The following is a 26,213-nucleotide window of genomic DNA, read 5'->3' on the forward strand; positions in this document are numbered from 1 at the left end:
TCTGCACTCACTACACACACACTCTGCACTCACTACACACACACTCTGCACTCACTACACACACACTCTGCACTCACTACACACACACTCTGCACTCACTACACACACACTCTGCACTCACTACACACACACTCTGCACTCACTACACACACTCTGCACTCACTACACACACTCTGCACTCACTACACACACTCTGCACTCACTACACACACTCTGCACTCACTACACACACTCTGCACTCACTACACACACTCTGCACTCACTACACACACTCTGCACTCACTACACACACTCTGCACTCACTACACACACTCTGCACTCACTACACACACTCTGCACTCACTACACACACTCTGCACTCACTACACACACTCTGCACTCACTACACACACTCTGCACTCACTACACACACTCTGCACTCACTACACACACTCTGCACTCACTACACACACTCTGCACTCACTACACACACTCTGCACTCACTACACACACTCTGCACTCACTACACACACTCTGCACTCACTACACACACTCTGCACTCACTACACACACTCTGCACTCACTACACACACTCTGCACTCACTACACACACTCTGCACTCACTACACACACTCTGCACTCACTACACACACTCTGCACTCACTACACACACTCTGCACTCACTACACACACTCTGCACTCACTACACACACTCTGCACTCACTACACACACTCTGCACTCACTACACACACTCTGCACTCACTACACACACGCACTACATTCACTAAACACACTTTGCACTACACACACGTTTCACTCATTACTCACTACATTAACTAACCACGCTCTGCAGTACACACACACACACTACATTCACTAAACACACTTTGCACTGCACACAAACACACACTCACTGCATTCACTATACACACACACACACGTTTCTCTCACTACAAACACACTACATGCTCTATACACACTAAATCCACTACAAAAACACACACTTTGCATTCACTATACATGTATGGACTCAGCAGTCTGTATGTCTGTGTGTGTGTGTGTGTGTGTGTGTAAGGACTCAGCAGTCTGTGTGTACGTGTATAAATCAGCCTGTGTGCATTCCGAAATATGTGTGTGTATGTGTTCAGCAGTCTCTCAGTGTTCATATTCAGTGTACTGTGTGTATGTACTCAGCAGTCTATCAATAATTAAAAAGGTTATTCCTGTGAGTTGTTGTGTAGGAAGGGCACCAGTGCACTGCTTTGCCCGGGGGCCCTTAACGCTGTTAAGATGGTACTACTTGTGTGTGTCAGTGAGCTTCTATTTAGTGAGCATGTGTGTGTCAGTGAGCTTGTCTTTAGTGAGCTTGTGTGTGTCCCTGAACTTCTTTGTAGTGAGCCTTGTGTTTATACAAGTGAGTTTGTCTGTAGTAAGCTTGTGTGTGAGTCAGAGTTTTGTCTGTCAGTAAGCTTGTGTGTGAGTCAGAGTTTTGTCTGTCAGTAAGCCTATCTGTCAGTAAGCCTATTTGCGCATGTCAGTGTCAGCTATCAATCACTGTCTGTGTATAATATCCCTGGACAGTCAGTGCTCTCTGTATAATACAGGGTTGTGTGTATAATAAATTGGGACAGTCAGTGCTCCCTGTATAGTGCTGCTCTCTGTATAATACATGGCGGTGTCTATAATATCCCAGGACAGTCAGTGCTCCCTGTATAGTGCTGCTCTCTGTATAATACAGGTCTGTTTGTGTATAATATCCCAAGACAGAGAGCAGCACTATACAGGAACACTGACTATCCCAGGATATTATACACACACAGATCTGTATTATACAGAGAACAGCACTGTAGTATTATACAGATAGCTGAGCATATACCCCATGTCCCAATCTCTAGACTACTAGTACCTGTCAACAGCAGCTCCCAGAGGCGTGTAACAGGGCTAAAGTGTGCGGCAGCTCACACAGATGATTCAGCGGTAAAGCGCACTCGCTGGCAGAGCCAAACTGAGAATCCAAAGCAGCCCTGGAAAACAATGTATGCCATTTCTAAAAGTCTATATATATATAGACTTCAGCGGTAAAGCGCACTCGCTGGCAGCGGTAAAGCGCACTCGCTGGCAGAGCCAAACTGAGAATCCAAAGCAGCCCTGGAAAACAATGTATGCCATTTCTAAAAGTCTATATATATATAGACTTCAGCGGTAAAGCGCACTCGCTGGCAGCGGTAAAGCGCACTCGCTGGCAGAGCCAAACTGAGAATCCAAAGCAGCCCTGGAAAACAATGTATGCCATTTCTAAAAGTCTATATATATATAGACTTTTAGAAATGGCATACATTGTTTTCCAGGGCTGCTTTGGATTCTCAGTTTGGCTCTGCCAGCGAGTGCGCTTTACCGCTGAATCATCTGTGTGAGCTGCCGCACACTTTAGCCCTGTTACACGCCTCTGGGAGCTGCTGTTGACAGGTACTAGTAGTCTAGAGATTGGGACATGGGGTATATGCTCAGCTATCTGTATAATACTACAGTGCTGTTCTCTGTATAATACAGATCTGTGTGTGTATAATATCCTGGGATAGTCAGTGTTCCTGTATAGTGCTGCTCTCTGTCTTGGGATATTATACACAAACAGACCTGTATTATACAGAGAGCAGCACTATACAGGGAGCACTGACTGTCCTGGGATATTATAGACACCGCCATGTATTATACAGAGAGCAGCACTATACAGGGAGCACTGACTGTCCCAATTTATTATACACACAACCCTGTATTATACAGAGAGCACTGACTGTCCAGGGATATTATACACAGACAGTGATTGATAGCTGTGCTGCAAAATGTCCTTGGAATTTTTTTTCAAATGTTGGCAACTATGGCACTGTATCAAAGGAAATGTTTTTTTGTTTTTTAATAATCCCTGGTGGAAAATAATGAATCCTCCACCAGGGATTATAAAAAAAAAAAAAAAACAACACCAACACGCTTAACATGCGGCAGGGGTGGGGTAAAACTGCGGCAGGGGCGGGGTCAAACTGCGGCAAAGGCGGGGTTGAATGTGCCCCCCCCCCTACTTTTGTCCCTGGCCCACCCTGTGCCCCCCCTAAAAATGAATCCTAGAGACGCCACTGCTTGTATGTTGTATAAATTGACCCCAGCAGCACCCTATAATGTGTGCATATTCAGGTGAGTGTTTATTATATATTTATATATGGGAGTCCAGGCCAACTCTTCGGTTTTGCACCCCTCCCTGTCACAGGTGCCTCTTTCAAGGGCCCTATTGTAGTGCAGAGAGTCACCAGAGGAAATATTTCCCAAGTAAGTGGGTTAATCTCATAAGAGCAGACATTAGGCTGTAAGAGTAGGACCTGCCAAGAATGGGGTACATTGACGTTGTGGCAGGCTTATGCAATATATGATCATATAATGTAACTAAATCCCCATTATTTTTTTTTAAATAAAACTATTACATTCTGTAAAAACGTCAAATTGCAGTTTAGTGAATAAGGGAGTGCGCTGGGTTTTGTATGCTTAACATCCCAAACCCAGCGCACTCCCTATATATATGCCAAAACTATACATTAAAGTATGAATACAATCAAGGTTTGCCATACCTGAATGTAACAGTTCAAGCAAGCATCATGCGTATGAGCATTGAGTAATGCTTTCCTATGGGCGGTTTGAATGTGCGCGTGGCGCATTCAAACCAAGGAGGAGAGGAGGGCCATGAGGGTGGGGGGGACCTAATAACCCTATAGTGCCAGGAAAATGAGTTTGCTTTCCTGGTACTATAGTGCTCCTTTAATGGGAAAGCACTAAGCTCCTACATTAAAAGCCATTAAAAAATGCTTATAAAAGAAAGTATGTACTTAAAGGTGCTCTATAGGCACCCAGATCACTTCATCTCATTGAAGTGGTCTAGGTGCAGTGACCCTCTCCCCATAACCCTGCAATGTAAGTTATTGCAGGGTTAAAACAAAAATAAATGACTATAAATACACTAAATGCATTTCATCAGAAACAGGCTTTATCAATTGTTTACTTTGGATAAAGCCAGTTCATGGTGAAATGCATTAAGCGTCAGGCGACCAAAAGTCACCTAGCAAGCAGGAAGTGCCTCCATTGGCTGTCTATTATTTATGTGATTTTATACCTCCCACATACATCTGGCTGGTAAAGTAACAGAGACGATTGTATCCAGCTTCCAGAATTTGTGATGTTATGATGGTATTTTTAACTACGCACATCTTGAAGGGACACTATAGTCACCTGAACAACTTTACCTTAATGAAGCAGTTTTTTTTTTTTTGTTTTTTTTTACAATTCTTTATTTTTGTGAGTATCGGCAAACAATACAACATATTTTGTGATCAGCAGGTAAAACTGTTTTACAGTACTAAAATCTATTTTGCCACTTCGCGTAGTCTACTCAGTTTTATTTTTGGTATATGCGGGTTCACCCAGGTGGCCCTATCGGCGTTCCTGGAGATTGCAGCAGGGTGGGGCGATAAACTTGGGCCGTATGTGCCTTATGGCTAGTGTACCGTACGCCTTGATTCCAAGGCCAGCTGGAGGCACGTTATGGTTTTATTGGGTAGGGGAGCCCTTGGGTCCGGGTGTGGGTTCCCATTTTGTTTTGCTATATCTGAGGGTGGGAGTTATGCTCTGGGCGCATATTTTTAAGCTAGTATGTCGCATGGTGTCGCTTGGGGGGAGCTATGGGGTTGAGCTAGGTCTAAGGCTTTCGGAGCCGGCAACATTAAATAACAGATATAAAACATAACATAAACAAAAAGTAACATAAACATGAAGGAAGAAGGCAACAGGTATAGGGTTTTGTGAAAGGCAAAACTCAGTCCCTAGGTTCAGGGTGGCTGTGCTGCTGTCGTGGGTGCTCCCCCTCTTGGCACGAATGGAGTAATGTCCGCCACATTCCAGGCTGGGTGGGTTGTGACCTGTGGCTGTGCTGTCGGTAGGCCGAGGGCATGCAGGAAAGTAGAGGCTTCGGCAGGGTGTGAGATAGCGTGTGTTTTCCCTGCCTTATGAACAAGTAGTCTGCGGGGGCCCCACTTGTAGGTAATGGATTTCTCCTGAAGCACTTGGGTTATGGGCTTGAGAGAGCGCCGCCAGGACAGGGTATATCTGGAGAAGTCCCGATAAAATGCCAGCTGGTCGCCCTCAAAGGGCACCGTGGGAGTACCTCGTACAGCCCCCATAATGATGCCACGGTCCGCGTCACGTACCAGCTTAAGCAGTACTTCCTTAGGCGTCTCCTGGGGTGCAGCGGCAGGTCTATTAAGCCTGTAGCAAGAGTCCACTATTATCTGTTTAGAGTGCTTGGGCATTAGGAGGGTGGCAAGGAGTCTCCTGCAGTAGTGGGGGAGTTCTGTGTCAGTTACAGTCTCTGGGATGCCTTTTATACGTAGGTTGCGTGCCCTGGCCTTGTCCTCTAGGTTAGCCAATTGGGTTTGCTGAGCAGCGCTTTGTTTCTGCAATGCTTCAATGGCAGCATCTGTGGCTGTCTGAGCGAGCGCGTGGCCTGCCATACCTTCCTCCATCTTGTGCATGCGGGTGGTGAGCATGGATACCTCCTCCCGTATCGGCGCCAAGTCCGCCTTGAACATGGCTTGGATCTCTGCTACCAGGGATTTGATATCTGCCCTCGTGGCCGGAGCAGAGTCCCCCAGCGCTGTGGTCGCCCTCGGCTCCGTTCGTCTCCTCGGCGGAGGGGAGAGGTCATCAGCCGTGTTGCTGTCCTTGTCCGAGGACAGATGCGCGTGGGCCGCTGCGGGCGCCATCTTGGTGTGTGTCGGCCTCGCTGCAGTCAGCATGTAAGTGCCGATATCCTGAGAACCCAAGCCCGGGTCTGGACGCAGCTTCTTGCTTTTTTTCCCCATGTTGTCGGACACCAGACTGCTTCCAGTGGAGGTCTAGTTGCGGGGTATACTCGGGGTTTGCTGTCTTTTTCTCGGGCTGAGTAGCGGAGCAGCTCCGAGACGCGTCTAGCTCGTTTGGGCGCCGGCTCCGCCCCCTTAATGAAGCAGTTTTGATGTATAGAACATGCCCCTGCAGCCTCACTGCTCAATCCTCTGCCATTTAGGAGTTAAATACTTTTTTTTATGAACCCTAGTCACACCTCCCTGAATGTGACTTGCACAGCCTTCCATAAATACTTCCTGTAAAGAGAGCCCTTTCTTTATTGCAAGTTCTGTTTAATTAAGATTTTCTTAGCCCCTGCTATGTTAATAGCTTGCTAGACCCTGCAAGAGCCTCCTGTATGTGATTAAAGTTCAATTTAGAGATTGAGATACAATTATTTAAGGTAAATTACATCTGTTTGAAAGTGAAACCAGTTTTTTTTTTCATGCAGGCTCTGTCAATCATAGCCAGGGGAGGTGTGGCTAAGGCTGCATAAACAGAAACAAAGTGATTTAACCCCTAAATGACAGTGAATTGAGCAGTGAAATTGCAGGGGAATCTATACACTAAAACGGCTTTATTTAGCTAAAGTAATTTAGGTGACTATAGTGTTCCTTTAATAAAGCAGTGTATTTTATGATTGAAAAGTGCTGCACTATGGTTTCTATTATTTATCTTTGCATGTATCTCTGAATCTCCAGAGGATCAACTTGAACGGGCATTATCCCCTACATTTTGACAAGCACAACATACAACCCACATTTGTGAGTTTAACCTGGAAGCATTAGCACTTTTTGGTGTTTTAGCAATACTACACTATTTCTTTGCCTTTGCATTATCCTTTGTAGATATGTTACTGTATTATCTGTCAGATGCAGTTTGTTTTCATTGGGCCAAAATTTTTATCTTTTTTAATAAACCCAAGTTGAAATCGTTTTTTGGTTATTTGTATTAGTGTATATTTATTCTATGTGTGTTTTACAACATTTCTCTTTATTGTAAAACTGGGATCTTGAATCCTCAACTTTGTACCAATGCCTCCCAAATCTCTATTTGAGAGCCACTTCTTCTCTTTTCAGCCTTGTAGTTGAGAAAGCGTAGTGCAACAGTATATCAAAGTTCCACAGCAAAAAATACAATGTTTATGGCAGAACGCCACATTAATCAACAAATCATGATTGAAGCCACCTAACAATTCTAGGGAACAGACCACCACTGATCACACCTTTAAAACACCCTTAAGCAAAAACGGTGAGAGCATGCCACGTTGCTGAACACAGCAGACCACATTAAAGCGGCACGGTCATGGCCGAATCCCGTTTTTTTGGGGGGTTTTTTTAACCCCCCTCCCGCCTCCACTACATCTAACTGACCCCCTAGTCACCCTCATATGCCCCTAAGCCCCCCATATTACCTATTTTTTATTCTTTATTTTCTGCCCCAACCTACATTCAGGGCGCCACCATCTTTGTGTGGGTAGGTGAAGTCCCTGTGGGACACGTCATCTACCCACACTAGACAGACTGTGAGATTCCCACACATGCCCAGTGAAACACCTGGACATGCGAACGGGAATTTCATCTATTCATTCATTCATCAGACAGACGAATGAATGAATAGAAAACATCAGATGAACAAACTAACACTGTGTATCAGTGTTCGTTTGTTCGTCCAGTTTATTACAAGGAGGGAGCTACCGGCGTGCAGCTCCCTCCTTGTAATATGTAAAGACAGAAGCGGCAGGGAGCTGTGCTCCCTGCCACTTCATAAACCCCCCAGGTCCCCCCCTCACGCACTCTATGGGGGTCAATATGACCCCCATAATAGCATAAGGGAGATTAAAATCTCCCCAATGCCCCCAGTCAACATACCGCAACTAGGGGCATGTCCATTAAACAGTGAGCAGCCTGTAGCTGCTCACTGTAAAAAAAAAAAACAAAAAAAAAAAACTACTAAATAACCCTAAATAACAATAAGGAGGGGGGACCTACTGTCCTCCTCCCCGGCCCCCACCCCTGAGTGGTGGGGGCCCTATATTAGAATGGTGGGGGGGGGGGGGCCTAAAAAACAAGAAGGGGGGACCTACTGTCCTCCCCCCCTGAGCGGTGGGTGGGGGCGCTATATAAGAATGGTGGGGGGGACCTACTGTCCTCCCCCCCGAGCGGTGGGTGGGGGCGCTATATAAGAATGGTGGGGGGGACCTACTGTCCACCCCCCCTGAGCAGTGGGTGGGGGCCCTAAAAAAAACAATAAGGGGGACCTACTTTTATTTGGCCTTTTTTGGGGCTGAAAAATGAAGATTTTAGAAAAAAGAAGACGTCAAATGGTAAGTTGAATTTTTGTTTACAGGTTTGTTTGGTTTTTTTCCCTCACTATTGTTAGGGTGAGGGGGTAGGTAGGGGATAGTTTTATTTGGGTGGGGGTGACTAGGGGCTTGGGACCCCTAGTCACCTTGATTTGGGGGGGGGGGGGATTTTTATTTAGGGCCCCACCCGCCACTCAGGGGTGGGGGCCAGGGGGGCGGACAGTAAGTCCCCCTCTCTATCCTTATTTATAGCATCCACCCACCGCGCAGGGGTGGGGGCTGGAGGACAGTTGGTGTCCCCTCCCATTTTAATTTATGGCCTCCACCCGTCGCACAGGGATGGGGGCCAATAGGTTATTTTTTACATGACATGCCCCATACTAGCGGTATAGCGAGTAGGGGCATATTATTTACTAATACTAATAATCTTTACTTAGTTTTAGTAAATGTGGCTGAAAGACCAGTTTAGGTCTTTCAGCCTTTTAGTAGATAGCTCCCTGATACCGTTGGAATTAGGGAGTTATCTACTAAGCAGCTGCAAGATGCAGCCACAGCAATGAATAGGATCGGAGTTTCATTCATTTGAATGAAATTCTGATTCAAACAAAGTCCCGAATTGCGTTCTAACACGAATGGAGAAACCGTTAGAACGCAATTCGGCAGTTTTGCCGGCGTTCTGTCTAAGTGACAGGACGTTCGGCAATACTGACAGGAGGCATCGTGGGAACAGGGAGGAAAGCTAAGGATCATGGGAAAATTGCTGTTACCACCGGAAACGAAGCACACTTTGCTCCTCCGCTGGTCACCGCTGGTCACTGCGTAGGAAACCTCCATAAGAGAAATAGTCCCTACTTTTTCTTAAGTTTTAAAGAAAACTATAGCAGATAGGAAGAAAAGAAGAACAGATCCTGAGAGAGGGAGAGAAGATGAATTGATTGGGGAAAGGTAAGTTCGCATGACAGTGCCGCTTTAAACACAAACAAGTACCATTATTCAGGTAAGTGTTAAGCACAAGCAGAAATTAGTATCTTGAATGAAGGAATGCATACATAATGATAGTAATTAGTTAATTTGATTCAAATGCTGACTTGCATGGAGAGAGGCCAAATTAAAATATTTTTTTTCTTAAATGGATTTATACCACATAGTCACATCTGTTATGCGCTTATTAGAGAATTCAGCAAATATAAAGTAACTATTTGCATTTGAGATAATTTTATACATGTCTGCCTCTATGACTATAGTGAGATATAAATCTATATATATTATAACTTCCTCTCTCTGTAATACTATACATACTTTGCACCAGGAGATGGTAATTTAGCCACTATGGTCTCACCTTTTCAGTAGACGTCTGTTAATCAGTAAAAAAAAAAAAAAGTACCTTTGAGGAACATAAATGCTTTCTAGATAAAATATGCTATAAAGGCATTAAATATAGAAACGGTGACAGTTCCGTTTTAAGGTTTGTGAATGTAATGCATAGAACTTTTTTTTTTTTTTTTTTTTTTAAACATTGTTATTATGCATATGTCCTTCTCTATGATTTTGTTTTTTAAATAAATGCTGTATTATGAATCATTCCCATCTATGGAACATGCACTCCTTGGATTCTGCATTAATACTGAAATTAACACAAAAAAAACTGTATGGGGCTCAGGCTCCTTGAGAACACAATGCAAAGTAAGATAAAAGGTTGCTTACATTTCGATGCTGATCGATTTTCTGCATTTGCACTTGCTTGTGATTTGTTATCACCTGACGGATACCGTTGACAAACCCACTCTGATCATAAGGGATGAGCCCCATGAAGATCTTCTTCTTGGAAGAGTAAAGCAGCATAAGAACTCGCACCTCGCACGGAGTGGTGTGTGGGAAGTGTACACATCCTGCCTGCAGAAGGTTGGGTGGGATAGACATAGAGGTGAGACATTTCAGAATCTTTGCCACTGTTCATATGATGCTTCCCATAAAACGAGTACCAGTACTTACGAATCCATTGCCCATAATGCGGTACAATCCCTTCAACGACTCCAGGTCCTTGTTTGTAAAGTGGAACTGCACCATCCGAGAATTCCTGAACAGGGGTCCTAAAGTCGTCTGAATGGAATAGCATAAACGTTAGTTTAGAGGTTGTCTAGTAGACAGCCACTAGAGGTGGAGTTAACCCTGCAATGTAATTATTGCAGTTTATAAAAAAATTATTACAGTTGCAGGGTTAAGAGTAGTGGGAGTTGGCACCCAGACCACTCCAATGGGCAGAAGTGGTCTGGGTGCCTGGAGTGTCCCTTTAGGAGATTTTCTGGGAAGCTCTCACCCTATCTGAGAAGAATGCTCTCCCCGGCTGCTCCCACCTCCTATAACCTCCGATCCAGTACCAGCACTTTATTTAGTCTACCTCAATATAAAAAGAAAGCGGCTCGATCCTCCTTTTCCTACAGAGGGGACCGCCATTATGGAACAACCTCCTGCACACTTCAAATCTTCCCCAAAACTAAAGTCCTTTAAGAGATCCCTCTCTACATATCTCAAAACAGAATGCACCTGTCATGGTTTATTATATATTTCTTACATGTTCTATGTAAAATTTTGTATATATTGTGTATTGACATTGTTTTTGTATTTTATTGTGCCCTATTGTATCATCAAAATGTTTTGTGGACCCAGGACATGAAAACAAGAGAAATCTCAATGTATCCTTCCTGGTGAAATATTTTATAAATAAAAAAAATGTCTTATAATCCATTTGTCTCTTACCAAGAGCTGCTGAGGGATCAACTGCATGATTAACTTCTGAGGCCACTGATCAGTTTTCCTGTTATTGTAAAGAAGAGAAAGATGGATAAGGAATTCTCACGAGAGCGAGAGAGCGAGAGAGAGAGAGAGAGAGAGAGAGAGAGAGAGAGAGAGAGAGAGAAGGAAGTGGAGTAGCAGTTTCTATTATAGATCTAACTATTTTACAAAAAGATATGTTCCCCTGGTCTCTCTTAAAAGGGGAGGTTATTAAACAGAGTTTATAAAAAAAAATAAAAAAAAATTTGGCTACGAAGAAAAAGCCATACAAAATATTTCATTATTTAATAGCTTGGTGGTGGCCACACAATGGCTTACGGGACCTTGGAATAATCAGTATAACAGAGGCCCCTAAATGTAAGGCCATTGTATATTAACCATCTGTTCTGAAGTTTGCATAAAATAGGAGCCAAACATGCACAGGATGCTCAGGAAAAGTTAAATGTAGTCATTGATGTGTCTGCTTTCAAGGTGTACAGTAGTAAATGCTATAACAACTACAGCACACTGTAATCATTATGCTGTCAAGAGTCCTCTGGCACTATCCCACAGAAAGCTAGTTACAAACACTTTGACAATTACCTGGCTCTGTCAGGGACCCGACGTTCCTCCTGGCTGCATCGATACACTAAAGCAGATGTTCATTCTGCAGCATGAGCAAAATCAGTTTTGTGCAACTTTGGAGAGTGTCGTAAATAGTCTGACTGTGCCAGGGGACTCCTGCCACCATTATTTGTAAAGCACGCTGTAGTGATTAAAGTACTTAGAGCATCCCTTTAAATTCAGTCAGTCAGTCACTATACTTACAGGTTTTCCCCAGGATTGACATAAACTTGACAAGGAAGAGACCGTGTTAGTTTAGCATTAGTGTCAACCGACGCTGGTTTAGGCTTCTGCAAGAAAAGAAGCAGATTGAAACAACAATACTTATTTCATTAGGATTTCAAGGCCCACAAATATTGCAGGAGAAACACGGTCCCTTTAATGATACAATACACAACCCATGAGAGAAAGCTTCAATCACGCTCACCTCCTGCCATTCGAGTACCCCACTCCAGGCCAGCATTTTGTTGGTTACAGATTGCTGCGTAGTGGGTATCTGGGGTGCTCCAATTTGAGGTGTTGTATTCTGGGGGGCAGGTACCCCTGACGCCCCTGCAACAGGTTGCTGTAAGGTGAGAGACAAGGTTCATGACATTTATTCTACCATTATGTTAAACATCAATATCCCAAAACCATTCCGTTTAAGGCGTGCAGTTGAAGACTGAACATTAAAGATGGCTAAGCCTTGCAAAATGCTTCTTAGTCAACAGTCCTAGGGAGCTATGTCCCCAGTGCAGCAATCAAGACAAGTGCTATTATTCACTAAAGAAGGAGTTGGCCAAAATGTCAGAGTTGGAAAAAGAACTCAGTTGGAGGACTTCTCAACTGCATTACTTTGGCCTGAACTTGGCAGAGAACTCTGAAATGAAAAGCTTTAATATATTCATTTGTAGCACAGAAACGCAATAATGAATATCCCACTAGCATACGTCATACAAAATGACAACAATTGGGGGCGGGGCCGGACCGCCGACGGGATCAGACGTGCTCTGTCTGAGCTCCCGCTTTGGGGGACCGAAAACCGGCGCAAACTGGAGGCAAACTCTCCCTATCAACCGGCAACGGGGATCAAGCGGAGCCCCAGACCCTGGGGTACGAGGAGATACCCCTCAATTCCCGAAGTAGGCCCGAAGTGTGTTGGAGCTTGAGCCGGGAAGAGACGGCCGCTCTCCCGGGTCTCCAGCTGGGGTCCGGCCTCCTTCCCCCCCCTCTGGACCGGGGGGGTCATCCCGGTCTACATCTCCTCCAGCAACTCCTATCATGCCAAGCCTGGCGGCACACAATCACCCTGCTGGGGAAAACTCAACGGCAGCACCCTCCCAAGATGGCCGCCGCACGCCAGCCACATGAGCGAAGTACCCACGGACTGGAGCTTGCATACAGAAGGAACCATCCAGCGCCATCTGAGCACCACAGTAACCTGCTGCAGGGTTGGATCAGCTCACTACACTGCGTTACACAAAGCGAGGTTAGTGGCGTATGTGTGGGGCAGAAAAATTTATTTATGCGAGTGGAAAGCCTAAACACAACCGCAAGCCACACGTCTAAGATGGCGGCAGCCCTCATCGTGAAATCTCACACAGACAAAGCTGACTCAAATATCAGTGCAGCAAGAGGCTTTCATGAGCTGGGCAGCGACCGAGCAGCTGAAACTGCAGAGGCTGGTGGCAACCAAACCACAGAAGCAATCAGGGGAGAATGCCCTACGTCAAGAAGCCTCACTCACTCCCCTAAATGCCAAGCACCGGGACACAGAAGGGAGCAGCGGATGTACGACACCAGAGCATACTGCTCCAACCCCTCATAGCCTTCACCCAAGACGGAACGACCCAGCAACAAGGGATAAAGGCTTGAAGGGCACGGACTGACCCAGGGACTACCTCTATCAGGAAAGCATTATCAGCCCCTTACCTGGTCGCAACCACTCTGCCAGGCATTCCTGCGGCCCTCACCACCAAGGGTCACCTGCAGTAGAGCCCATCCTGATTCACTATGCTGTGACTTACAATCCCCTGGCATGTCTGATATAAAGCACCCAACAAGCTGGCGAAACATTTTCGTTTTTCACTCTTATTTTTTCTTTTCTCTTTTTTCTTGCTATAAGCATGTATAACCATTTCGGCATTATTGTTTAAACTGTTAAACTGCTATGAGACACATTCTCTACGCCTGCTCTTTGAGCCGGCTTTATAAGCGTGATCTCTAAACCTGATCTCTAAACCTGATCTCTAAACCTGATCTCTAAACCTGATCTCTAAACCTGATCTCTAAACCTGATCTCTAAACCTGATCTCTAAACCTGATCTCTAAACCTGATCTCTAAACCTGATCTCTAAACCTGATCTCTAAACCTGATCTCTAAACCTGATCTCTAAACCTGACTCATATACCTGAGCCATAAGCCTGTTTTCAAAGCTTGTTTTTATACGCCTGTCTATACGCCTGTCTATACGCCTGTCTATACGCCTGTCTATACGCCTGTCTATACGCCTGTCTATACGCCTGTCTATACGCCTGTCTATACGCCTGTCTATACGCCTGTCTATACGCCTGTCTATACGCCTGTCTATACGCCTGTCTATACGCCTGTCTATACGCCTGTCTATACGCCTGTCTATACGCCTGTCTATACGCCTGTCTATACGCCTGTCTATACGCCTGTCTATACGCCTGTCTATACGCCTGTCTATACGCCTGTCTCCTCTTAAGTATAACTTACTTCAACTAAACGTGAACATACACTGTTAACATCTAGATTTCTTTAACTTTAAAAAATTGTGCTGTTTTTCCGTATGCCATGATGATGTATTTCCTTAATGTCATTATTGTACTTGCCCATGCTGTCGTGGCGGTGCAAGCTCTTTTGTCATAATATGCACAACAAAAATGAAGAATTAAAAAAAATAAAAAAATGACAACAATTGGTTTTAACCCAAAAAGAAAACTCTCAGAATCAAGGATTTCTCATACCATAGGCTGTGAGACTGGCTGCTGCTGCTGCGGAGGCGGTTGTTGAGGTAACAGTCCCGCTGTAGGTCCGAGGCCGGTGGTTACGGTGGAGACTTGACTGGGTTGGGGAGCTGACGTTATTAAGGGAGCGGTGGATTGAACCATTTTAGGTTGCTGCCCTTGCTGTAGTGTGGGACCTGGAGGCGGGTTAAAAGGAGGTCCAACAGGTGGCGTCTGCTGTATTGGGTTAAGCCCTGGAACTACAAATAAATAAATCAAACACACAAAAAACTGACTTTAGGTACCTTTACAAGTAAATGTATTTCCTACTAAGTTACAAAGCAGCTATTTAAAAAAATATATATATAAACAAAGCTATTCGTAAATACGCTGAGTCATGCGAATAAAATGTAGGCACAAGAACAAGACACCTACGAGGATTTCCTCCTTCTCATAAACATTTAACAGCAATAAGTTGGAACTTTTACAATGATATAAAGTAAATACTTACAGCGATTTGGGATGCCATTTTTCTGGTTATTTGCAGCCTCAACTACAGACTGAGCAGCAGCGTGGGCAGAGGTCATCTGCTTCGTCTAGAAAACATGTGAGACATTGTTCAGCTGAAAGCAACTGCAGGGATTTCACAGGCTCCAATATACAAATTCCCCTGAACACAGATTAAACAGGCTCTATCATAAATATTCTCAGAAGATCAGAGCTGTTTTTGTATTCATTTTTTTTTTTTAATAAAGTGAACTTGAATTTTTAGGTGGTGCATTGTTACCTATATACTTATAGTTTACATAGGGGATGGAATGCATCACTAGGACTAACTGCGCCATTATACTCTGTGCCATGCAGCCAATACCCTCTGTATGTGCACTTATCCTAGATAAGTTTATTTAATTAGAAATTGAAAAATAGGTAGCGCGTTATTTAATCCGGTTTGTGAAATGTTCTCTCATGGTAGGGGGATTTTATTGTGGCATGCACAACAAGCAATATGGTGGCACAATCAATGGATGGACTGAACCACAAGAGCCGACAGCCACTAGAGGGACTCCCGGAATCTAGACGGACCTTTGGTTCGTTATCTGACACTGGACGTCCTCACGCTATGCATGAGGACCTCCAGCGTCAGTTTTACCCTATAGGAAAGCATACTAATGCGAGCACGGCCATTGTTGGCTGAGACAGCAGGGGAGAAGCGTGGGCAAAGCTTGACCCAGCGCCGAGGGACATTGGCGCTGGAATCAGGTAAGTGGCTGAAGGGGTTAAACATTAAAAAAACAAAAAAAACATTATTGATTTATATACATATTTGACAACATGCTCTCTTCTATAATAAAAGTAGTCCAAGCTTATAAAATGTGTATAAAATGGCTGCATCACAACAAATAGTGAGGGGAATTTGATAAGAAAAAGTAATACTGGAGAAAATAGCAAGGAAAAATAATCAACACACAAAAGGATAAAACACAAATTTGGTTTCTTACCAAATAAGGAGGCTGGACCTGGGGTAGCTGGTGTGCGTTTGGATTATGGAGCGGAGGCTGAACAGGAAGGGGCGGCTGTGGTATGACTTGTTTGGGTGGAACCCCACCAGGAACAGCTGCAACTCCAACTGTGGAAAGAAAACCGGCAAACACATAGTATACAAACCATCATCACATAATATACAAACCATTACATAATATGCACACCTATAGACTGTAAGCTTATTTGAGCAGGGTCCTCTTCAATTTATCGTTCCTGTAAGTTTTTGTTATTGTCTCATTTATTGTTAAATCTCCCCCTTTGATAATATTGTAAAGCGCTACAGATTATGCTGGCGCTATATACATACCAGTAATAATAATAATAATAAATCACATAATATACAAACCACCACAAAATATATACAAACCATCACACTGATAGGGTTTAATCTAAAAATGTAGCATTTCTACAATGTGCTTCGCAAGTAGGCCCATGAGCTTACAACATAACGGCAGATTGCACAAGCAAGCACCAACAAGTCTGTCCCTCTGTTTGCATTTCCTGCTTATATCTGTGTTCAGATCTGTGTTTAACAATGTATTGTATTGATATTAAAGGTTAGGTTATGATGCTGAAGTATTTTTCAGCAAATCAGGGTTATAAATCAGAACACCGGGCAATTTTTTAAAAAAATAGATCTTTTTGAATGTTTCCGATTAGTAATCACTGGCTATTTCTATACAAATTATCCTCTTTTTGCAACCTTCATTTTTTTTTTTTTTTTTTTTTAATATGGGTTGTGTATTGGACAGGGGTTAATGGAGCATTTGACCTTTTCCACTTGGGCACCATGATTAAAAAGGACTCCTGTTCATCCCATTGTACAGCGCTATGAAATTTCCTGGCGCTAATTAAATAATAACTCTTAAGCAGATTTAAAATGTTAAAACACACAGTATCAAATGGATAGTGTCAGTCAATAAGATGGCCTGAGAGCCAGCAGCCTGTACTACCTACCATATATCTGCCCCCACTGGATGTGCTTTCTATGCTTCAAACTGTGTTTTTATTAGTGTGTAATGTTAAATTGGGTACAGATTGGTAACCAAGCCACATATACTGCCAACAGGCAACCTGGTACCAGCTAACAGTGCTAGATGACAGCAAGCATAATAGGGACCTTCATAAATTTCAATAGGAATATTCATCAGGTTAAACCAGACTGTGATATGTACTACGAATACGGTAATCCTACAGCACCATGTGTGTAAAAAACAAAACAACAAAAAAACACCAACCAACAAACAAAAAACAATGGTTTGTACTAACCTGGAAGGATCATCCCTCGAATCAAGATCATATGGCGGGGATCCTGACTGTAATCTTTTGCTTGGGGCTCCATCATGCCCACTGGCATTGCTTTTTCAAATAGAGTCCGCAAGGCGGGCAGCTTGCGTGGGGAAATTATAGAGAAATGGATCCCCCTCTGGAAGGGAAAACAAAACAAAAAAGAATTGTTAAAATAAAATAGTGCTAATCCGGCTTGAACTAATATCTTCTAGATAAAGGAACGTTTGGGCTGTGCATATACAAGAGCAGGAGCATCTATTAGTATGTACTACTCTGTTATTGCATAAAAAAAAAAAAAAAATGTTTTTCTATATCATAGAATGTAACATTATATTGTTAAACCATACTAATATAGTACCAGATTATAAAACCGCATCCCCACCGCCATCTGGATGACTATATACTTAATGTGTCCTGATATGGTTCTAAGTCAGATTTGTAATAAGTGAGTAGAGTTAGAAGAGATAAGCACACAGGCAGAATGGAATCTTGGCAACTGTTCTTTAAAGGGACACCGTAGGCACCCAGACCACTTCAGCTCATTGAAGTCGTCTGGGTACAGTGTCCCTACTGCACTTAGTGCTGCAATGTTTTTAAACCTTGATTCAGTGGGGAGGGGCGCGAGGGAGGGGGGAGCGATAGTGCCAGGAATACAGCTTTGTATTGCTGGCACTATAGTATCCCTTTAAATTGCATTTTGATTTCTTGATACAATTCTAATATGCCTCAACTTATCATGCAGAATTTGTACAACTGGTAAATCAAATAAATAAAATTTTTGGGGGAAAAAGCTCGGATGGAATTTGTTTAAAATATATATATTTTTAAATTTGTTGGTAATGTTTTAATGAGAAAACAATTAAATCCGTAGCACATACAACTCACCTCTCCGATCTTCTGGACCAAGTTTTCTGTTGTGCAACCAGAGTATGTTGTGCTTTCCACGGCCGGGAGAAGATATGGTGGAGAATTGCAGATCAGAATGCACACCTTGTGCGTCTGCCCACTGAGAAACAAATATGGAATCAATCAGGGAAGAATCGAATGGACACAGATGTAATGAAAAATCTTCAGTGATTGTAGAAAATGTATCTATTATTTATTTTGTAAAATAAGGAAACTAAAGTTGGAACACATTAAGGATGATGCAACCGTGATAGCAACGTTATGTTTAGCAGTATTTAAGCTACAAAACCTTGTAAAAAAAAAAAAAAAAAAAAAAAAAAGAAGTTACCTAAATATTTAGGTTCCTTTATCACCCTCTGTTTAATCTAAAATTTGGTATACCCTGCTCTGTTAATAGCTTTCTACTGCCTGCAGGAGCCTCCTGTGTGTGATTAAAGTTCAGTTCACAGAGCAGGAGATAAAAACATGAAAATTAAACCACTTGTTTCATGCAGGCTGTGTGCGTCACAGTCAGGGGATGTGTGGCTAGGGCTGCATGGACAGAAACAAAATTGATTTAACTCCTAATTGGAAAGAATTGAGCAGTAAGACTGCAAGCACATGATCTACAACAGAACAGCCTCATTAAAGGGACACTATAGGCACCATGACCACTTCCGCTCATTGAATTGGTCTTCTCTAGACAGCCACAAGATGTGCTTCCGGATCCTTAGCGGACTTTTGGTAAAGACATCCAGCATTTTTTCTATGGGGAAGTCCTAATGCGCTTGCAGAACATGGGCATTAGGCATCCCTTGCTGGCTGACATCGGCAGAGCCTAACCCAACGGGGACAGAAATTGGAGCTGGAATCAGGTAAGTGACAAAAGGGTTTTAAACCCTTGATCGGCTGCGGGAGTGGAGGTTACTATAGTGCTAGGAATACCACTTTGTATTCCTAGCCCTATAGCTTCCCTTTGAGTTGTTTTGATGCCTATAGTGTCCGTTTAAGTCACAACAGACAAACTGGAAAAAGCCTATAGTGCCATTCTGGCCTAAATATTCAGATTCCCAGTTCTCAACAATGCTCCATTTAAAGTGTAATCCTGTAAATGTTCTGAATGGACTTACATTTGTTCTCTCATCTTCTTGAAGTCATCAAACAGTTGCAGGGCTGTGCTAAGACCCTCTGCGATTAGACTGCAGCTTTCACCCCCGCCTCCCATAAACCTGAAAGGAAATAAAGAAAGGTGGCGGGAAGGGGGTAAATGATTAAGGACTAATATTCTACAGTACGAAAGAAACTGTACAGTACTTTTATGTTTATATCACAGCTGTGTTTTCACGGGCATTACACAATCAATGTTTCAGAAATTGGGAAAAATATTTGTGACGATTTCATTCAGGAACATTTGTTTTTACACAATACAAGCGTGAGAATTCTACTTTTAATATAAAAATGTTTGATCAGATTACACCTGGAGACAAAGTTTTTTTTTCTTAAATAGAATAGAAAAGGGTCTTACATAATGCTGTCTAGCCACTGCACAAACTCATATGCACTGCTTGTAGGGGCATGACACTGAACGTAGGACTCGGGGGCACAATCCACAGTGTTAAACACCACGAGACTGTACTGCGTGCCGCCATACTGCAATACAAAATATATGGTCAATATAAACACATACTCGTAGATCAGCAGAAGGTAGAGAATAGCATTAAAGCAAGCAAAAATAACTCACATCTCCTCCAAAATCTGTCTCTGCTGGCGGGCCTCCATTGAAATATCTGTGGAACAGTCAGAAATTGAATATGAGATGAGAGTAACGTATCAAAGTGTTTCAATACGACATGTACCCAGTGTAAAGATCCCCCCCCTCCAAGGATTTTGTTACATATAATACTTCAAGTTATCCCACCCACAGGTGCATATACTATCCTCAAATATTAAAGGGACACTATAGTCACCAAAGCAACTTTAGCTTAATGAAGCAGTTGTGGTGTATACAACATGCCTCACTGCTCAATTCTCTGCCATTTAGGAGTTAAATCACTGTTTATGAACCCTAGTCACACCTCCCTGCATTTGACTTGCACAGCCTTCCATAAACACTTCCTGTAAAGTGTCATCTAAAGTTTATCCTTTCTTTATTGCAAGTTCTGTTTGATTAAGATTTTCTTATCCCCTGCTATGTTAATAGCTTGCTAGACCCTGCAAGAGCCTCCTGTATGTGATCAAAGTTCAATTTACAGAGCAGGAGATAAAATTGTTTAAGGTAAATTACATCTGATTGAAAGTGAAACCATTTTTTTTTTCCCATGCAGGCTCTGTCAATCATAGCCAGGGGAGGCGTGGCTAGGGCTGCATAAACAGAAACAAAGTGATTTAACTCCTAAATGGCAGAGAATTGATCAGTGAAACCTAAGAGGCATGATCTATACACTAAAACTGCTTCATTAAACTAAAGTTTTTTAGGTGACTATAGTGTTCCTTTAAAGGCATTCAGGGACCAACCAAAGCTTTACTCGAGTCAGGACAGTCCCCACAGCACAGGATTGAAACATAACTGTAACCCAGCACATTTGTATTTAAAGAGCACGTGTAGGTATTGTATAAATATAAGTCTGCACTTGCTGCTGTATAACGATATAGGTTCTTAAAACGGCTGTCACCTCATTAAATATTTTGAGTATTTATCTTTATCAAATACTCGCAATGACTCCAATGCAGTCAAACGACATGAGACAAAGTAAGGAGGTTGATAAGAAGCAGAGCTACCACCATCAAGTGAAGTTAATGTCGCCTACAGCTGCAGGAATCAGGTTGCTTCTCACAGAGCATGAGAGTTTATGAAAGTTGTTGCAGACACCGCCACAGATACCTGCCCTGAATTAATGCACATGCACGACAATGCAGCACTGAAAACTCCAGGAGAGGTAAAAGACAACAGCACGCACCGTCATACATTTTACACCATGGGAGTCTGGCAGGAATACAGGGCCGGACTGGGGATACGAAGCAGCCCTGGAAAAAAATATGCCAGCCCCATAAGTCATTGTGCTATGTAGGGTGTTGCGCGCATATATATATATATATATATATATATATATATATATATATATATATATATATATATATGCAATTTAAATAGTTGGCTGCGCTCTCGGATTTCCTTAAAACGTAACTTTTATTTAAATATTTAAGAGAAGATCTACGTTTCAGTCCCTCTTGTGGACTTTCATCAGGATCAATCCGAGAGTGCAGCCAACTATTTCAATTGCCTGGATACTGGAGCCCTGGTGATGCACCCGGTCACACAACTTTGAAGCCTGAGGGAAAGGTACAACAATTTTTTTTTTTTTTTTTAAATATATTTATATATATTTGATACATTTCTTCTTCTAATACAAAATATTAGTTCTTTCAGGGTAATTAAATTATACAGTAAAGCATACTCACACACAGACAATCTTACTGATGCACACAAATAGGCTCATTGACAGACAATCTCAATGACACACACACAAATTTAGTACAGACAAACTAATACACACAAGCTTACTACAGACAAGCTCACTGTCACACACGCTCACTACAGACAAGCTCACTGATGCGCACACACTCTCCCTGCAGACAAGCTCACTGATGCGCACACACTCTCCCTACAGACAAGCCCATTGACACACACATGCTCCCTACAGAAGAGCTCACTAACACACAGATTTACTACAGACAAGCTCACTGACACACGCATGCTCACTGACACACATATGGTCACTACAGACAAGCTCACGATCACACATGCTCACCACAGACAGGCTCTGACACACCCATGCTCCTTACAGACAAGTTCACTAACACGCACACACACATATGATCCCTACAGACAAGCTCACACACACACACAGGCAGGCAGGCAGGCAGACAGTCACACACACACACACACACACACAGGCAGACAGTCACACACACAGGCAGAGGTACAGCTTCCACTTCACCCCTCTACAAAATACTTTAATACGGTTAGAGTACATAACGCATAAGTCCCTGCTGTGCAATGGGTGCATATGGCTATGTTACCATTGAAAACAATAGGCGAACCAGGATTGACTGACTGCTCATAGCCTTCTCTCTGCTATGAACCTGGTGATCCTGGATATGTTCAGCAAATTGGGGATATGGTTTTCTTTTTACTTTTTGGTTTATCATTTAACACTTTAGTTAAAGGACCACTCTAGTGCCAGGAAAACATACTCGTTTTCCTGGCACTAGAGTGCCCTGAGGGTGCCCCCACCCTCAGGGACCCCCCTCCCGCCCGGCTCTGGAAAGGGGAAAGGGGTAAAAACTTACCTTTTTCCAGCGCTGGGCGGGGAGCTCTCCTCCTCCTCTCCGCCTCCGTTCCTCCCCGTCGGCTGAATGCGCACGCGCGGCAAGAGCTGCGCGCGCATTCAGCCGGTCACATAGGAAAGCATTCATAATGCTTTCCTATGGACGCTTGCGTGCTCTCACTGTGATTTTCACAGTGAGAATCACGCAAGCGCCTCTAGCGGCTGTCAGTGAGACAGCCACTAGAGGAAATAGGGGAAGGCTTAACTAATTGATAAACATAGCAGTTTCTCTGAAACTGCTATGTTTATAAAAAAATTAGTTAACCCTAGAAGGACCTGGCACCCAGACCACTTCATTAAGCTGAAGTGGTCTGGGTGCCTAGAGTGGTCCTTTAACATTATAACCTAGCTTTTAATGAGACTTTACAAGAACATATTGTAGATTCCCAACGCAATGCATGCAGGACATTTCATGATGTTGACTACCGGCTTGTAATAGTTGGACATTTAAAGGGACACTATAGTCACCAAAACAACTTTAGCTTAATGAAACCGTTTTGGTGTATAGATCATACCCCTGCAGTCTCACTGCTCAATTCTCTGCCACCACTGGTTGTGGTGGAGAATACCGTAACCAAAAGGAAAGAAACGAAGAAACATTGTGAACCATGTATTAATCATGAAAAGGATTGAGAAAAAACAAAACTCACTCTATTGCAGGTAAGAGATAATGTTTCCTGAGTGACTCAAAGTAAGGTCCTAAATTAGCTGTTCCTTCTATCACGAAGACAACATCTGAAACCATTCCCAAACTTGCTGGGGTTGATGAATCCATTGCCGCAACCAGCCACTAACAAGTGCCTGAAATAAACAAACATGTGGTAATAAATGACCAAGTGTTGCATATCTGGGCAGTGAATATACATTTGTCAAATTTAAGGACAACCTTTTTCACTTTTTTTTTTTTTTTTAAGTTTATTACATTTTACGAAACCATGATTATGGTGAGGATCTGTCAATTTTGGGAGTCTGCATATTTAGCAAAGACCCCTGAAAGTGTCCGATCAGGTGTGGCTCTGGTGGCATCTGTGAACAAGGGAAGGTAGAATTTAGTTATCTGTCCCTCATTGCCGTTGCCATCGATTTCCTGGTGTTCTTATTCAGCTCTTGGTGCTAAATTTGGCCCGAGCGAGTACAACACTGAGGTGTACGGAGGATCCTGCAAGATCCATCATAAATTAATACCTCAAGTGACAGCTGCTAGGAATGAATAAAAATTGACAGCAGCGCTCGGTCTTTTGCCAACCTCAGGCTTGTCCAAAAGAGAAAGTAATCCCTACTGTATCTTTGGACTGAATTACAATTTCAATGAAGTTAGTTAGGATATCTATTTCATAAAGATTATATCTTTAAAAAAAAGGGGATTTATGGGCACACCAGGAGCATGCATTTCTCAGCAATGGTGCTGCTATACAGACCAACATTTATACAAAATAGAGATTAAGGAACATCGCGCACACAAAAATACAGTTAGTGTAGGACCCCACCGATATTGGGGTACTGTGACGAAATGGCAGGCCTAACAGATATGGCCATATGGTGGAACTCCATCCCCATATAGGTTTGCGGAGATAGGTAATTTTTAAGAAGTTTTATAAAATGTCAAACTGTATTTTTTGTGTGCGCGTGTTGTTCCCTAATCTGTAATTTGTATAAAGATTGTAGCTTTATGAAATACTGAAAAAAGTGACAGAACTGCGTTAAGAACTATGAGATTTATTTACTAAACTCCGAATTGTAGCAAGTCGAAATTTCGAAGAGCAAAATTTAGGCAAAAAAAAAAGTAATTTTCAACCAACAGAACCCACCCCCATCCCCCCTTATCTGTAAACTGCACAGATCTGTAAGGCCAGCCGCATTGGCAACTTCCAGTCCTGCAGCTAGAATGCCAAGCATGAGCTATACCAGGCATAGGCAACCTTTGGCACTCCAGATGTTTTGGACTTCACCTCCCGTGATGCTTTGCCAGCATTATGGGGGATGTAGTGCCAAAGGTTGCCTATCCCTGAGCTATATATTAAATAAATATTTATATAATTTATATAGCGCACACATAGTCCGCAGCGCAGTACAACCCCCAGTAAAGCAGAGAGTACCTGGGTGCAGCCTGGAGCCTGTCCCTTCCCCCCAGTCTCACCTGGTAGGTCACCTCGGGGGGGCCACCCACAGTCACCCCCGGGGAGGAGGAGGGTCCTGCACCCCTACACCCGAAAACAAGGTACAGGAGGAGCAGCACCCGCACCTCCACCCGGAAGCATCCAGCCCAACCTCCGCCTCCAGAACGCAGTGCGCGCAGCGGAACACCGAGGCCGCAAGGTGTGGAACGTTCATATCTGGGCTCGATTGCTGCTCCCTGATCCCAGAGCGCCAGATGCCAACCAGCCAGCGTGGCGACACTCATGTTGTGGTTGGCGGAAGCTGCAGAGTCACGTGGTGTGTCTCCATGGTTACTAGCATTAGGTATAGCCTGCAAAGTGTGTGCCCCTGGAATTAGGGCTAATAATATTATCAGCATTATAGTATTATGAGTATCTGGTTTTGTGATATAGAGTTTACATATAGTTGATTCTCCTAGAGTCCAGTGATTGCTAACACTGACATACTAGGTATATCTGAACTACATTTCCTTTGATGCTCAGCAATAACTGCTGAGCATCATGGGAATCGTTGTAAAAGAAACGTCCATACACCTAATAAATAAATATATAAAACCAGAATAAAAGGAGAGAACAGAAGAAAAAAAATATTGATAACCCCCCTCCGCCCCACTACCACAACACACACACACACACAGCTACCAAACATGAACAAGGATACAACATTTTATTAGTGTGGTGGAATCTCGGTAAAAATAAATTTAGTAGGCCGAGATTACCACGTGGCATGTGTACGTGCATATGCTGACGTATCGATCAGTTGGTTGCACGAGGCAAGATACGATCAGTAGTGTACGGAGCATGTGCAAGAATACAGGATATAGTATTCCCCTCCTCCATTGTGCTGGACAAGCCATGCGGTCAAACAGGAAGTTAATTCTTATTTGTGTTGATTGGTTAAGAGAATGTGCGGGTGGAGCTTAATATGGGAGGAGTTATGTGCCTATATAAGGAGCCTGCACTATTGTCCGGGGCTCAGAACTTGCTGTATTTTGGTGACGTTAGTCCCTCTGAGTCCCGATCGGTGATCCAATAAAGAATCTCTTCCTTCCTGAAGAAACCTGTGTCCATCTCTCTGTGCTTGGCTTCCGTCAGTTTCTCCGGTATCATTTGGTGCATTGGCCGGGAAGCTCATCGTTCAACGGTAGCTGAGAGGCAGAGGCGTGAGACGGTCTATCTTTGCCCACGTTCTCTACGGCTGCACCCCTGAACTTCTGCGTGGACCTCCCTTCGTCTCGGCGCCACTGGTCTGTTGTCCAGGAGATCATCGGCCTCTACGTAAGAAGTGCTGGGGTGCCCCCGTCGATGAGTGTGAACTCAGGTTCAGGAACGAGGAGGTAAGACAACTGCTGTTTTAGACGGCAGACCCACTAGGGGTATACCGATTGTGCGGTAGGCCCATA

At 43.4% G+C, this 26,213-nt stretch overlaps 1 protein-coding gene across 1 annotated transcript in view; it reads right to left on the reverse strand.

Moving 5' to 3' along the window:
• The window catches only part of MED25 (mediator complex subunit 25), a 33,825-nt gene extending 8,869 nt beyond the window's left edge, over positions 1-24,956 (reverse strand). Inside the window, exons 1-15 of the mRNA XM_063436741.1 lie at positions 24,792-24,956; positions 23,305-23,455; positions 20,008-20,053; positions 19,792-19,916; positions 19,397-19,495; positions 18,267-18,387; positions 17,361-17,517; positions 16,049-16,176; positions 15,061-15,145; positions 14,571-14,809; positions 12,028-12,165; positions 11,805-11,890; positions 10,962-11,019; positions 10,197-10,304; positions 9,909-10,097 (exon numbers count right to left, since the gene is read on the reverse strand). Of these exons, the coding sequence (XP_063292811.1) occupies positions 9,909-10,097; positions 10,197-10,304; positions 10,962-11,019; positions 11,805-11,890; positions 12,028-12,165; positions 14,571-14,809; positions 15,061-15,145; positions 16,049-16,176; positions 17,361-17,517; positions 18,267-18,387; positions 19,397-19,495; positions 19,792-19,916; positions 20,008-20,053; positions 23,305-23,429 (1,704 nt within the window). The 5' untranslated portion in view covers positions 23,430-23,455; positions 24,792-24,956. The remainder of the gene's footprint in view (positions 1-9,908; positions 10,098-10,196; positions 10,305-10,961; positions 11,020-11,804; positions 11,891-12,027; positions 12,166-14,570; positions 14,810-15,060; positions 15,146-16,048; positions 16,177-17,360; positions 17,518-18,266; positions 18,388-19,396; positions 19,496-19,791; positions 19,917-20,007; positions 20,054-23,304; positions 23,456-24,791) is intronic.
• Between the last annotated feature and the right edge of the window lie 1,257 nt (positions 24,957-26,213).

The sequence above is a fragment of the Pelobates fuscus genome, chromosome 11 (genome assembly GCF_036172605.1).
Source record: "Pelobates fuscus isolate aPelFus1 chromosome 11, aPelFus1.pri, whole genome shotgun sequence".
NCBI lineage: Eukaryota > Metazoa > Chordata > Amphibia > Anura > Pelobatidae > Pelobates > Pelobates fuscus.